Raw genomic sequence first — 14113 nt, forward strand, 5'->3', positions numbered from 1 at the left:
ATATTCTCACGTCCATACTCCTAATGTAAATTGTTGTTGACAACGTGCAGCAAGACGTGAAGGCGCAGGAGATGTGTAGCTTTCCAAAAGAATGTGAGAGAACCCAAAGAAAAGAAATCAAGGAGATCGAACAGGCCGAGGAAATCAGGAAACTTGAAGAGAATGTGAGGTCACGGGAGATTCACAAAAAAATGGAACAACTGAAGTTGATGGAAGAAGAGGTACTCGGGAATCTATAAAAGCAGATGTTGAGGGGAAAATGGTATGATTAAAGTTCAAATCATTTTTTTCCTGGCCAAGGCAACTCATCTTAAGAAGGAAGAAGAAACTTTACAGGTCAAGCTATGGCAGTTGGAAAATATGGAAGTTCAGAGGAGAACAAATGAGGAAAGGCGCAAGAAAGCGGAAATGCGGTAAGGAAAACTCTTTAGGTGCAGAGATATTCAAGTGGTGGCAAACTAAGATCTCTGAATATTTCTCCAATTAGCAATTTCCTGATCCGACAATATAGAGCCCAGCTTAGGAGGCGAGCGCAGCAGGTGCAGGAAGAGCTGGTGAGTTGCCAACAAAGTTTTACTCCTGAAGCCTTGTGAAACCAAATCATTTGCACCAAATCAAATTATCCAATTTAAAAAAAAAAAAAAAGTTGTACTTAAAACTGTTGGCATCTGTATGCCTTCATACCCTCCAGGAGTCTGATCATAAGATCCTGGCAGCTTTGCTGAAGGGAGACCAAGAGCAGGTTAGAAAGTCGGGGGCACGAAGAGAAAGCGTCTTTGCTGATGTTTCCTGGATGAATCGTATGATTGAAGAGCAGCTTGAGCTGGAGAGAGAGCGGGAGGCCGAGTTTGACCTCCTCCATAGGTGAGCGCCAGCGTTAAGCCTGCTCTCCAAAAGTTGATCCTAAATTTAAGAGAGTGAGTCAGCCATTTTGTAATGCTGTTTGAACGTGTTAAAAGTGCGCCTTGAACAGTAATGAATAACAATTATGCAGAGGAAATCAAATCATGATGTGTTTTGTTGATTTGTTTGATAGCTCTGCAAGCTATATGTTGCAAAAAAAATAAAATAAAAGTAAAGCAACAAAGATGTACATAAGGTGCTTTGCTTGCATGAATAGATTCCAAACTCACCCTTCTTTCTTCTGCTTTTCTACATGCACCTTCCAATTCAGAGAGGAAGCCCAACGTGTGTGGGAGCAACGAGAAGCAATATGGGAACGGGAGAGAAAAGCCAGAGAACTACTCATGCATGAGGTGCTCTCGTCTCTTAATAAGCAATTTTAAAAATACTAATTATTCGTCACTGTTAAAAGGCTAACTGAGCATTCTTGTTTTTGCTTTGTAAAAGGTGCTTGTGGGAAGACGGCAGTATTTGGAGCTGAAAAAGCAAAAAAATCGTGAGGCTCAATTAGAGTCCCTGAGGAAACGAGAAGAACTGATCCAGGAGTTGGAGCTGAACACCAGCAGAGGGAAGAACAGCGGTGCCAAAGAAAAGCAAACGTGCAAGAGAACGGTGCTCAGATTTTGGATTGCTGCATTCAAATTGTTCTTACTGATGAGGAAATGGAATGAAGAGACTATGTACTCTCAATATTATTCAGCTATGTAATGCCGTTTGCATGTGTGTCCTGAAGGAGGAGCAGCAGCTACAAGAGCAGTGGGAGGAGCAGTGCAGGATAGAGGACCTGCAGGAGGAGGAGGATGCTCACCTCATCCAGGAGGAGGCGCCAAAGCAGAGGATAATTAATAACGCATACCAGCCAAAGGTAAAATCACAATTCAGCGAACGAGGTCTGGCAGGAAACTTTGACTCTTGTATGTAAATGATTAACTAAACTTTTTCCCCCTCATTTTAGGTATACAGTAAGCCTCGAGTAGCGTGGACATGAGCAACATCAAAACAATTGTTTTTTCATTTAAATTCATCAGTTATTGCCTTATGAAAAGGCTTGTGTGCAGTCTTTGATATAAACGTGTGCAAGAAAAAAACATTTTGTACTTTCAAATTGTAGAACTAATTTTTAACAAATACATTGTTAGCATTGTATATGGAATAAACACTTTCTAATGTTCATTTTAAATAAATTAAATTTATTTAGAAAATTATTTTTTTTTCCCAAATTGCAGCTTAAACAGCTGCGTCATATACAGTACAGTACATCGCTGCACTCCATTCAGATACATTAAGTTGTGCTGCACAGTCAGAAAAAACAGACATGAACAGCTCTATCTGATAATGTTGCACAACACAAAACAGATCAGAGCACAAAACACGTGGACGGACGAACGTACACATGGTTTTTAGCTCCAACTATTTGTAAGAGTGCCAACACTGTAGTGGCACACGGACTGCATCATAGTGCAGAGTAGAAACATTTTCTTGTCAGCTTGCTAATGGTAGACCACAGAAGCGACAGATAGCGACAAAAATGTATTCATTATCACAACAACACCCCTACGTTGCACAATTGGGAGCATATTCTCCCATTCGCGATGAAGTTGTTATTTTACATTTGGGTCTTGCGCACTTTCAAGGTGCGGCGATTCTCCCGTCCAGACTTCTGACACACCCACTGTGCGTATTCTGGAAATTCACGTGCCGTGTGAAATGAATCCGCTACTGTGCTTGATCGTATTGGCTTTTAGAAGAGGACTTGTGGAACATTAATTAACCTCAAGTTAAATTGTGCAATTAACAGTATTTGTTGTAAAGCTCAGAGTTGGTAAAAGTCCCATCAAAATAATAATTAAAAAAAATGAAGGCATGCATATTATTACCACAAAGATGAAAACAAAACCAGTTCTAAAAAAAAATTTGAGCCCAAGGACTGAGATGCACGTGGCGCTGCAGCCCTGTCAGTGGGTGTTCTCCTTAGTGGTGATGGTGACAAGCTGCTTGGCTGCCTTGGCAATATCATAAGCACATTGAATGACCTGCTGGGTGACAAGCTGCATGTCCGGTCCTGGGCAGCCTTCCGGAGGCACCGCCTTCCTGCATTCGCTCTGAAGCCTGCACGCACTGGAAGTCAACAAGCGCAGAGAGCTTCTTACAGTCTCAGAGCGCGGCCGCTGTGGAGACAAGTGAAATATGTTTCGGTAAATTGAATATGTGCAGAAGGCTGAATATTGTATTTTCTAGCCATTTCACATTCATCATTAGACATCTTGACTAGCCACTTCTGAATGAACAGAAACTGACACCAGGTTTCTTACCTTTGGAAAGAGTGCAGCCATTTCTGTTACAGCCACGTGTATTCTTTCTGAGCAGGGTATAAAGCTGTGGGAGAGCAAAACAAAGCATTACCAAGATTGGTTCATTTGAACAAGTGTACTATGCATAAATTCACAACACAAGTGTAAATTCAATTATTGTAAATCCATGCTCAATAGTTCAAGCAAAATAGCACACATTTTAGATATGCACTGTTTCAAAAACATTCCGCAATACAAAATAGCAGATAACATTTGTCATTAAAGTGTTCCAATGGCGCAACTAAAGATGCTAAGAGAAACGATAAATGAAACAATATATAAGAAACTCAACTGAGCTCTGACTTATAGGTGCATCTCAACAAATATCGTAGGAAATATATTTCAGTTTAATTCAAACAGTAAAGAGTATCGATTTGTCATTCACTCATGCACATAAGTGAAATATTTCAGATTTTATTGTTTTACTATTTTGATTATAGTTTACAACTAGCCAAAACCCCAAATTTATCATCTACAAAAATTTGATTTCAAAATATACATCGACAAAAGACTTTCCTCTTTGTTTAGCTAATCTGTACGAGTTTCCCTTTTTGAATCACCCACAGCAAATGGACACAAACTGTAACCAATTGCTGCTGGTCAGATGCAGCCTGACTATCATTGAGGTGCCCTTTAATTTCACTTCAAGAACTCTGAAAGTATCAGACCCAGAAAAAAATCAATTCAACATTGCAGCTTAGAGTTGACCTAGTAGTTGAATGAGGTTTTAGTATGACAAAAGTGTAAAAGACAAAGATGTTGTGTTAGGCATGGTCATTCAAACAAACTGACAAACTCATGCTGATGAAAGCCAAACCATGAATAAATCAGGACCACGTCATGGTAAGAAACATTTGTGGCTAATTATTCACAATTTAAGAGATAGGGCGGAGGCAGAGGACGAGCAAACGATGCCTGGGAGGCAGGGACAGAAGCCAGAGTACCAGGAGGAGGGATCAGGGGAGCGCAGGTTGAGCGGATGAAGAGTGGAAGGCTTCTCAGCCCAGGGCATCAGAGTGCTGAAACATCCCAAACTGTGCCTGAGGCGGCGCACGCCTTCGCGCTCACATGGCCTGCTGACAGGCATGAGGCCCGAGGACAAGGGGCGAGAGAAGAGGAGTGAAGATGCCAGAAGAGTCAACAAAAACTCAACAAAATAACGGGAGATGCGAGAGGTGTTGAAATGAAAGAGAGGAACTTGAGTAAACCCGTCAGATCTTCCTGACCTCTCGTGTTTGTTATCCTGAGCCGCTCGCAGGAGCTCCTGAATATTTTTAGTAATCTGCTCCGTTTTGCGGATGACGTCCTCGGTGCTGGGAAGCGCCGGGTCCGACTCCACCTCCGCGTCATCCAACTCAGGGATGGAACTGCCCTCACCCAGCCGGCCACTGCTCCTCAACCTTCCTCTCCTGCACAGACTACAGAGGGAACACAACTTTACCGTTTGCAGCCAACTACTTATTAATGGCGACAGGGCAGTTTGATGTCGTCATCATTCTTACCCTGAATCGTCCACTTCAGATTCATTGAATGTATTGTCATAGTCGCTTTCAGGCATGCTGCTCTGCTTCTCTAACTTGGAGGCCTGCAGAGGAAGCGATCGATGCGACGCGTCATTGGAAATAGAAAACAGAAACATCTGTGCTGAAAACACAAGTTGAGTTTTGCATCACACTCACCCGTCTAAAAAATAAAAAGCAACTGTAATTTGCAGTGTGTTTTTTATTTTGTTGCCAACAAGAGTGTGCCCAAATCACAACTGTCATAAAAGCTATTGCAGAAAACATCTGAAACGGGCTAATGAGGCCGTGAAGCAAGAGTGCACAATGTTGAAGCCATCTCGACGATGATAATTAGTACGGTTAGATTGTTTAGTCTGCAGAAAGTAAGTACAGTCGCTGACAGCAATGGAAAATGATTTTTTTTAAAAACACAATATTAGGGGGGGACTGCTATGCTGCATCTTTAACCAATTAAGTTTGCACTTTGCCAGAATAAATACGACTGAAACCTTCATCTAGAGACAGCAAAAATGAGAAAAACAAATGATGGCATTATAACTGTGAAACAAAGGCTTGTTTCTTCTAGAGGGGACTGTGAAGAAAGCTCATGATGAGGATGACAAAGTACAGATGGCTTCAAAAAATAACCATCAAAACAAAACAAGAAAATTAACAGAGACAATCCAACCTCACAGACAGTATCGGGTACATTTTCACTGTCTTTGTAAAGTCATGTGAGGAACAAAAGCTGCTCATAGGAGAATACGAAATTATAGCAGATATGTTTAGACACAAGCCACAAACTCCTGGATCATCACTTCATTACCAGATGGGAACGGGTCGGGCTGCTTTACTGTGCAAAAAGATTTTGCATTGTTGGCGACAACAGCACTGTTGCTTGAATGCTGAAACTAGGAAAATTACTATTTAATCTTATATTTATTTCTATCTTATATTTTTCAGTCACAATGGATGATGTAAAAAAAATGTCTTGTGGGGCTAAAACTGAAATTTAAGTTGAAACAACTTTAAAAGCTAAATTATGACATTTATGGCTACAATGTTAGCACAACAAAGCAAGCAAGTTGTTAGCTTTAAGTTATTTGTACGTATATATTTTTAACTTGGGGGACAATAGGTCTGTAAACATCTGTTGAAAATGCGGGAAAGCCAATTTTTTTTAGCAAAACTTAAAGTGTTCTGTCGAATTGCCCATTTTTTTACCATGTACAGGTAAAAAATATTGTAAATCATATTTAGCATTGTCGTTTGCCGTGTAGAATTAATAACTAATGATGAATTAAACAGACCTTTGTCACTATAGTGACAATATTTTCTGAATTCAACGCTACTCAAAATGACAATATTTTTTTTGTTTCCTTGAGCGTTTGTTTAGCCATCCAGTGAGTGTGACGCTGATTAAGGCGGGTGTTTGATGAGGAGGTGGCTCATGCAGATTGGCAGGCAGGAAGCAGAGATCAATAACGAGTGAGGCGAGGAAAAAGGTGATGAAAGCACCCAGTGGACTCGCTGCGTCCCGCAAGGTGAGCCCCGCATGAGGAAGTACTTAACCTTTAGATTACTTTCATCCTTGGACCAGGACAGGGTGGACGGAAATGAGGGGAGGGATGAAGAGGTGGTCACAAAAGCGCCCTTTTCCTTCTAAACATGTGGTCCAAATCACATTTTAGGGAGACAAAGATCTTGTTAAATTGTTATAACTAAAAATGGATGAATTATTTCTAATTAAAGCACTTTTTTTAAAAATAAATCTAAGAAAAACAATTGTTAAATCCTAATTTAAAAAAGTAAATAAAAATGAAACCGCTGAGCTTTTTCTTGTTATCGAACACATGCTTCCTCAAAGTTTTGCAATCAACTGAGAGAAAGCACTTTCATTCGAACCAAACAGAAAGAAAAGCAGATGAGATTATGAGTTTGTCATGCAGTACAAAAACACAGTCTTTGTATGGTTGTTTTAATGCTTCATCAACATAAAAGAGAAGACAGTACAAAACTGATATAAAATCACGATAACACCATCTGCAAGCCAGTGTACAACTAATTAATGTCTATTAAAAAAAAAAAAAAAAAAGACAAGATGCACACCAGTAAACAACAGATGTAATGGCCTGGCCTTGCAACTGAACAAGATGAGGTGTGAGAGGATGTGATTGTGATTTTTAGAGATGCTCACAGTAAGGGGGGGAAAAAAAACGAAATGGAGGACACTGAGAGGAGAAATGGGGCCAGTGGGGAGGAAAAGGCGAAGGCGAAGGAATGCAGGGAACAGGTCTTACTTACATGAGGTGGGAAGGGATGCAGGGTGGGAATAGCCTCCTCTGGGTAAGGACTTTCCCCTTTAGGGAGATAAGGCTTCAGGCCCGAGCCGGTCTCGTACATAGACATGGGCCGACTGGCCCGAGCGGATTGCCGGCGTTTCAGGGCTGAAGGACTGGCGGGGTCGGGATAGTCTGACGTGCTGGGGATCTGATAGATATTGGCTGTGACCTGCCGCCTAAGAGAGGTGTTCTCACTTTGCAGACATTGCAGCTGGAAGAGACGGTCGCAGCAAAGCAAGCCTTCAAGTCACACGAGTGTTTATGCTCACATCGAAAAAGCCAGAGGTAAGCAAGCAAAGGACGGATTGTGCAGCGAGCGAGCGAGGGGAATCAGAGGTGCCGTTTACAGATCAAGCGTTGGCAGCAATGGAGATTTGGGAATTGACTCAAGAAAGAGGTTTTTGTTGTCACTGATGTTCTTGATTATACTGTAGTGCGTCACTACAATCGCACTGCACTGGAAATGGATTGACGTTGAACATTGGGAAGAAAAATCGACTTCTGAGGACCACAATACTATCATGTGTTTGCCAGATTGAAATATTCCTATGCTGAGGAGACTAAAATAATAGACTACTGTAATATTTATAGTACAAATAAGAATGGCCTCTATCACATTTATGGAAGTAAATTGCCTTTTCTGTCCAAGCAGTAAAAAGGTAAATCACTTTTTTTTCACAGATTCTAGGGCCCTAATCAATCATTTACAAAATACCCCTACAAAAATAAATTGCTAAAATTACATCGTCTGTATTTTCTATGAACCACTTGGAAGACAGATAAACATTACCGAGAGCGCACAATAATGTGATGAAGCAAGGCACACTCATACAAATGAAGTTAGTCATTATCACCTATCTAATGAATTCAAACAAACAAAAAAAACATGCATTTTAAAACATTCTTGTTAGTAATTGGACAACATTCTTAAATTTAAAAAAATAAAGAAAAATCAACTGTGAAATGAACCGGAGTGATTTCCTCGTCCGTTGACTACGAGTGAGTGAGCATGCTGGCCGACAACAGAGGGAGGGTGGAGCAGGAGGGTGTTACGGCGGCCTTCCCGTTCACGTGGTCACCCACAGGGGGCCTAATTACAAGGCACGGGCTGAGCCGCTGTGGCCCCCGACACCGATCCTCCACCCTGACTCAGTCCTGGCCCTCGGTGATGTTAGTGATCTTATTGTTGCAGCCCGGCGGATACCTTTTTCTGCATCAGTCGCAGCTCATCGCTCAGGTTGTTGTTGGCTTTCAGGAGATGCTGGATTTTGGCCTCGGAGGCCGAGAGAGCATTTTTCACCTCCAGGTATTCCTGCATGGAGATGGGGCTGTCGGAGAGGTCCGAATCCAGGCTCTGCGGGGGTCAGAAAATACATCCATGGTTGGAATGGTGCATAAGATTATCCGATGGTGAAGCTCGTGGTTTCACGGCGAAAAAGGCGAAGCACCTTACCTTTGTCCGATCGCCTTTACTTGAAGGGAGCTCTTGGTCTGTATCTTCATCGGACGCTACGCTATCATAATCGGGCTGGTCGTTGTCTTGGCTGTCACTGCACGGCCGGCCGGACATGCTCTTCAGTATGAGTTCCACATCATCTGCAATTAAAAGGGACAAATTGGAATTCTGTGTTGCGTCATACTTCAAAAAAGCTCAACTCAGCATGGTTTGGAATTGGAAGGGTGTAGATAATTTACTAGTGTGACATCACAGCAGCATGACTCAGTGCAACACTGCAATGGATTTAACAAAGAAAGTAATGTAGCACTTTGTACATCCTATTACAAAAAGACAAGACTTGTTTTGAGAACATTCTTGTGTTCCTGATCCTTACGTGTCAGTGATGATTTTCTGTCAACATATCGAACGGAATTCAGTTCTGCGGTTGGTGGTTGGTGACCCATTCACAATTTTTGCCCCGCCCAAAAAATCTATAACAAGGTAAAACTGTGGAGTTTGGTCAAAAGAAAGTTTTAATTACTACTCACCTTGGCTGGCGACTGAATTCCCTTGTTGTCTCCGCTTTGCATCGCTGAGTATGTCAATCACAAGCGTTGCAAATTCATGTGCATTGAATCGAGCAAGTTTCTGGCGTCCCTAAAAGAAAAAAAACAAACAAAAAAACAGCTCATTCTTATGTGGTCAGTATGGGAAGAGGGAAAGAATGCATTTTGGGGCGCGAACTTGCCTGGTTTCTTGTGGATGAATACTCTGGATTGACGGGAAGGAAAGGCACCACAGTCGTCTCAGTCACGAGGGCGCTGTGATTCTGCGTTGCTAACCACACTTGGAGAGAGTGTGACAAATCAAATCAATTCAGTGTGCTTTTCATTATAAAGATCAGTGTGAAAACCGGCTCTGCAGAAAACTTTACCTGCGTCAGTTTCTCGCCTGTCTACCTCATCATACACATCCATGGCCAGCTCCTCAAATAAATGATTACTCAGCTGCAAAAGAGTCACAAAGTTGGGACTTTTAAGGAGAAAAGAGACAAAGTGGAGAAATAATAGTCGGGTGACGCCATCACTTACTGACTGCAGCTTCTTCTTTGCTGCCTTGGCCAGTTCGGATAGATCTAAACTGCTACAGTGAGATATTTTTTTATCAACATGCTGCTGAAGCCTAAGGTCAAATATTGATGTGCATGACATGCCACTCGATCACACTTACATGTTCCTAATCCACCGACAAAATGCATAACAAAAGATCAAACAACAACATTTAAATGTTTGCGCTAGTTCTGTGATAAGAAAAGAAAAAAAAGGGCTAAAAGGGTTAAGTGTGACCTATTTGGAGGTACTCCACTTCCTCTGACAATGTTTCAGCGAGTCCCAACAAGCCACTTGAGAGCAAAGACAACTTTTGGCTGTTGCAACCGCCTCACTTTGCAGTTTCAACTTAAGTTGAAGTGGCTCAGTGAGAAAACATTAGGTTAACTCGCTTACCTGTCGGCCATTTGAGGAACGATGAAGTGCGGCCCATTTTTATGATCTTAAAGGAACAAGAAGAAAGTTTGTGTACATAGAGCTCAAATTCAAAAGTAGGAAAAGTCACGTACAGTTTAACAGATTACCTAAAGTAAACTTGAATTCCTGCTTCAATATCAGTTCTGAGGACCAATCTATCAACTGCCTTGAGTCAGTCTAATCTAAAATCATTCTTGGCTCGATTTCTCATGACCTTCAATCACCTTGCTGACATTAACACCTGAATGATGAACAGTGTTTTCTACTTTTTACTGTATGTGCATCATGAATTGAACCATATCCGATCACTGAAAACACACCTGGTTTCCTCCCACACAGGTAGAACGCCAACCGATCCGTCAGCTCGTACTGAATCTCCACCAGTCTATCTGCCAGGTCATGGTGGCCCGCCTCCCTAAGGTGACACGCATTACAACCCTAGCAGACTCAACAAGACTTGTGTGAGCGTAACAACCCTGTGACTAACCTCGCATAGTCAATGGGAGTTTTCCCGTTGCTATCAGGGGCTCCGGGATCGGCGCCGTAAACGGTTAACAGTTCAGCTTGAGAGACTTGCCCTGCCTTTGCTGCCACATGTAAGGGAGTGTTGCCCTTTTCCTTGAAGAAAAAGAACGTGTGAGACCAAATCAGACAGAACATGTGTGGGAGTCTAATTTTAAATTCAATACTACTTGGATAAAAGGCGATTTAGGATTCAAAATGAATGAGGTTAGTGGCGGGAATCTTACTGGGTGAAAGAAGTTTGCTTGAGCGCCCAGGGAGAGCAACCTTAAGCAGGTCTCAAGATTTCCAGTGCGAACACTTGAATGAAGTTGCTGGAATAAAAAAAAAAAGAAAACAACCTACATTGCGACTGAACTGAAGTTATGCTTTCCTTGTGAGCAGCGGCAGTATTTCTCCTCACCTTACTCAGATCCTTGGCTGTTGAGCTGTCATCCTCTCGACAAGGCATCCGGTGGACAAATGCCAGCATTTGATATTTGGCTTTGATAAATTCGGACTTGTTGGGGCTATCGGGAACATGAGGAGATACATCAGTTCATAGAGAGACAAGGAGGAGGAAAATGTTCATCGCTTTAATATTAGAACTACTCACTGCAACTTGTCTTGGGGGTTGGCTTTGCGTTTTCCACTCATCACAGATGCTGGGTCCAAAAGGGAATGCTCCCAAATGGAATTAGCGCCATTGCTGTACAACATCTGAACCATCTAGGTGAAATTTAAAACTTTTTTTTTTCCCGAAAGCCATTCAGAAGAATGCAGTCACAATTTTTAATTCAGCCAAAAATTGACACACTTGTATGCACACTACCAGTCAAAGGTTTGGACACACAAATAAGAGTAAGAATTACTTGTAGCTGAGTAGGAGGCCACGGCGTGTGCGTCAGGTGACGGACTTGAGAGCTGTGTCTGCCCAGACTTCGATGAACACTGCAGCACTCATCGCAAATCAACACCCCCCTGTTCACTGAGGCCCAGCGGGGTTCTGCGAGGCGGGGGGAACAGAACACTTACTCGCTGTTAACTCCGTTTCTAAGCGAGATGCAAAATGAAGACATCCATTACAAACGAGTGCAAAGCCTTTTTCTTTTTTTCGATTTTAAAGGGTGCTCCTTGGGCAAATCACACAAAAGCAATAAGCAGCTACTGCCTAGCCTCTTTTGAACATGATAACTAATGATTTCTAACAATTTGATAAAAAGCCTCTTAGAATGTTATTATCATAAGGAACAGAGTAGAGGCAGGTTTGGCCAAAGCTTATATAGTTGTCACCCGTAAACATCATGAAGTGAATAGCTACAGTCTTTCAACTTCTACTGAGCCAAGGCACCCATTTAATATTAGAAAAATCTCTCACCACATCACCAAACAAAAAAAGGTGCAAAAACATAAATACGTGAAGTAAATCTCATCTCAATTTACTAAATCAGTCTGAAATCTGGACCTGTTCAATTGTACATACAAAGTTGAAAGGCAAGAATCCATGACTTATTCAGTTACAGAATTGGCAACGGGAAGATACAAAGTTTTCTTCTGAAATGTTAGAGCATTTAATGGCTCTACCTATCACTATAAATCACTGGACACCAACGCATGTGATTATTATGTATGTATGATGAATCTACCTTGGCACACTACACTTAATTAGAAATTACTAATTGTCATCCAGATCCATTTATTAACATTGACAGTGGATGATAGGGTTTGAAATGTAGACTCGCTACCACTCTGACGTGCACACCACACTTTCTCTAATTCCATGTGTGTTTCTAAACACAGTAAGTTTATACTCCCCTCCACTACAGCCAATAAATTGTAATCCATGTGATTGGCGGATGCTGAGATAGGAGAGCAGCTGAAGTGTAGTGGGAACAGCTGCAGGGGGTACGAGTCACATTATGGCGCCTGCTTGTACTTTGAAGAGTCTCACCCAAACTACTGTCCTTCAAGACCTCTCTGCTGGTGGGCCTTTACGCTTTCCTCAAACAAGTGCTTCTAAATTTGATAGCAGATCTTGAAAATCTAAAAATATTCACAGCCAACAACTGGTCACAGTTACAAGGGAGGGGCAAGTGAGGCCAGCTGCTGTGGAAACCTAACACAAATAAGATGAGGAGCAAAGCAGGGTTCTAAAACATGAGGAATTACATATATATTCACTTCTGATCAATTATGTTCACGTCTGTATTTTAATGTATAATTTTAACAGGATATCCCCCCTCAGAAAAAGACTTCCGTATTGGAAACACTTGTCAATTCAGTAAGCATCCTGTTTGGCTTCCTGGGCTTGCTGAAAAACATCACGTCACAACTATAGAAAGGGGATTTCACACACTAGAATGAATGTATTAACAGTCAGGAATGGTTTTCAACTACAGTAGCTCTTTGGTTTGAAATACTTTGCTACATTTGGTTTCACAATGCATTCAGGAAAATGCTAAACTCGGATGGTATTCAATTCCATTTGAGTCATACTATCCAATCTGTGCAACCAAACAAGTCACATTAAAATGGGATCATTGTGTCTCGCATTACAAAGAAAAAGAGGCAATGGATTCATTGAAGAAATGAATTTAAAAAAAAATGTTCCATGGTATATAGCCTGATCAAACCCAGCCACAGACCGTTCGTTTTTGAGTATTGATCACAGCCCGATTGCTCAAATCAAACAAGAACTGACCGGAAACGACCGCTTGAGGTCAAATGGCATCCTCCTCTGGGAGTTCAGATGTCAAATACATTAAACTCGTCACATTGTATTTAAGAGTTAAGTAGACAGTAGCGTGCATGGGTGGGCAGAGTACCAATAATCCGATTAGAATCAGAATCATGGGGTGTGATACTTGTGGACAGACTGTCAAGAATCCACACGTCACTTAATGTGTCGAAAACGTCGGGTTAATGTTGACCGGTCGACTACAATGTTTACTTACCTGGGACGCAACAGTCTGCACACACCTCCGTGTTCCTCGTGCGTTTAGACATCCTAAACCACGATGGAAATGCTTGCAGAAATTAGCTCAATTTCTTGGCAGTGTGCACGCTGATCATTGATGACTCCCTGGAGATCCCTTCCGCGTTAGCTAAAAGCTAGCCAATTAAAGGCAACACCAAACAGCAAGACGCGACGTCCGATTGAGGCTGTTTTGAAAACCATTATAATGCCATTTCCCCTGCAGCGCTGAATGCCAATCTTCTTAAAGTTTGCCGAGTTAGCAGCTGGCGAGTCGACAACACTACGCCCGTTTAATGAGACGCGCTGCGGTTACTGGTAGACAGACAGCCGCAACACGACAGCGAGCTTCAGTGTCTGCTGGTGAATAAAAGCCAAACCCCCAGCTACGTCTTACAGGAAAACTTTGCCATCATATGAACAAAAATGTCTTAAAATAGTCCTTAATTTATTGTTTTGTCATAATTTATAGCATTTTATTTTATAAACTGAAGTATTTATTCAGTTTTAGTTAACTTATTTGGAGCAAATTGCCTGGCATACACAGTTGAGGAAAAACTAAATTATATTGGTCGC

General features: G+C 41.7%; 2 protein-coding genes across 9 annotated transcripts in view; one reads left to right on the plus strand and one right to left on the minus strand.

The window, feature by feature from the left end:
- tchp (trichoplein, keratin filament binding) overlaps window positions 1-2082 on the plus strand; it is an 8453-nt gene extending 6371 nt beyond the window's left edge. For both annotated transcript variants that reach the window (XM_088374973.1, XM_088374974.1), the window contains 8 exons: window positions 51-221; window positions 301-413; window positions 488-554; window positions 692-864; window positions 1175-1256; window positions 1351-1515; window positions 1637-1768; window positions 1859-2082. In XM_088374973.1, coding sequence (XP_088231099.1) covers window positions 51-221; window positions 301-413; window positions 488-554; window positions 692-864; window positions 1175-1256; window positions 1351-1515; window positions 1637-1768; window positions 1859-1891 — 936 coding nt within the window. In that variant the 3' untranslated portion in view covers window positions 1892-2082. The remainder of the gene's footprint in view (window positions 1-50; window positions 222-300; window positions 414-487; window positions 555-691; window positions 865-1174; window positions 1257-1350; window positions 1516-1636; window positions 1769-1858) is intronic.
- On the minus strand, window positions 2073-14107 carry git2a (G protein-coupled receptor kinase interacting ArfGAP 2a). Of its 7 annotated transcripts, none has more exons than XM_088374965.1 (21): window positions 13518-14107; window positions 11436-11569; window positions 11180-11292; window positions 10988-11093; window positions 10812-10898; window positions 10550-10680; window positions 10383-10477; window positions 10042-10087; window positions 9628-9676; window positions 9471-9543; window positions 9285-9382; window positions 9085-9193; window positions 8552-8694; window positions 8303-8452; window positions 7061-7309; window positions 6329-6418; window positions 4757-4839; window positions 4481-4672; window positions 4199-4327; window positions 3216-3279; window positions 2073-3071 (listed from the first exon to the last, which is right to left on the minus strand). In XM_088374965.1, the coding sequence occupies exons 1-21, from the start codon at window positions 13567-13569 to the stop codon at window positions 2859-2861; spliced, it is 2406 nt and encodes an 801-aa protein (XP_088231091.1). In that variant the 5' UTR covers window positions 13570-14107; the 3' UTR covers window positions 2073-2858. The 7 variants fall into 7 exon arrangements, with proteins under 7 accessions (XP_088231091.1, XP_088231090.1, XP_088231095.1 ...); XM_088374964.1 differs by having other exon boundaries at window positions 9628-9679; window positions 13518-14105; XM_088374969.1 differs by lacking the exon at window positions 7061-7309 and having other exon boundaries at window positions 9628-9679; window positions 13518-14105.
- Window positions 14108-14113: the final 6 nt, after the last annotated feature.

This window comes from Syngnathus floridae, chromosome 5 (assembly GCF_059516105.1).
Source record: "Syngnathus floridae isolate MCC-2025c chromosome 5, RoL_Sflo_1.0, whole genome shotgun sequence".
NCBI lineage: Eukaryota > Metazoa > Chordata > Actinopteri > Syngnathiformes > Syngnathidae > Syngnathus > Syngnathus floridae.

Bases quoted from the DNA above. Each gene is read 5' to 3' on its own strand.
- git2a (XM_088374964.1), bottom strand. From the start codon at position 13,569: ATGTCTAAACGCACGAGGAACACGGAGGTGTGTGCAGACTGTTGCGTC. The intron at 8,695-9,084 runs GTGAGTAGTAAT...TTTTAATTGCAG, and splicing joins GAATTCAGTCGCCAGCCAAG to ATGATGTGGAACTCATACTG. The intron at 3,072-3,215 runs GTAAGAAACCTG...TTGTCTCCACAG, and splicing joins TGGCTGCACTCTTTCCAAAG to CGGCCGCGCTCTGAGACTGT.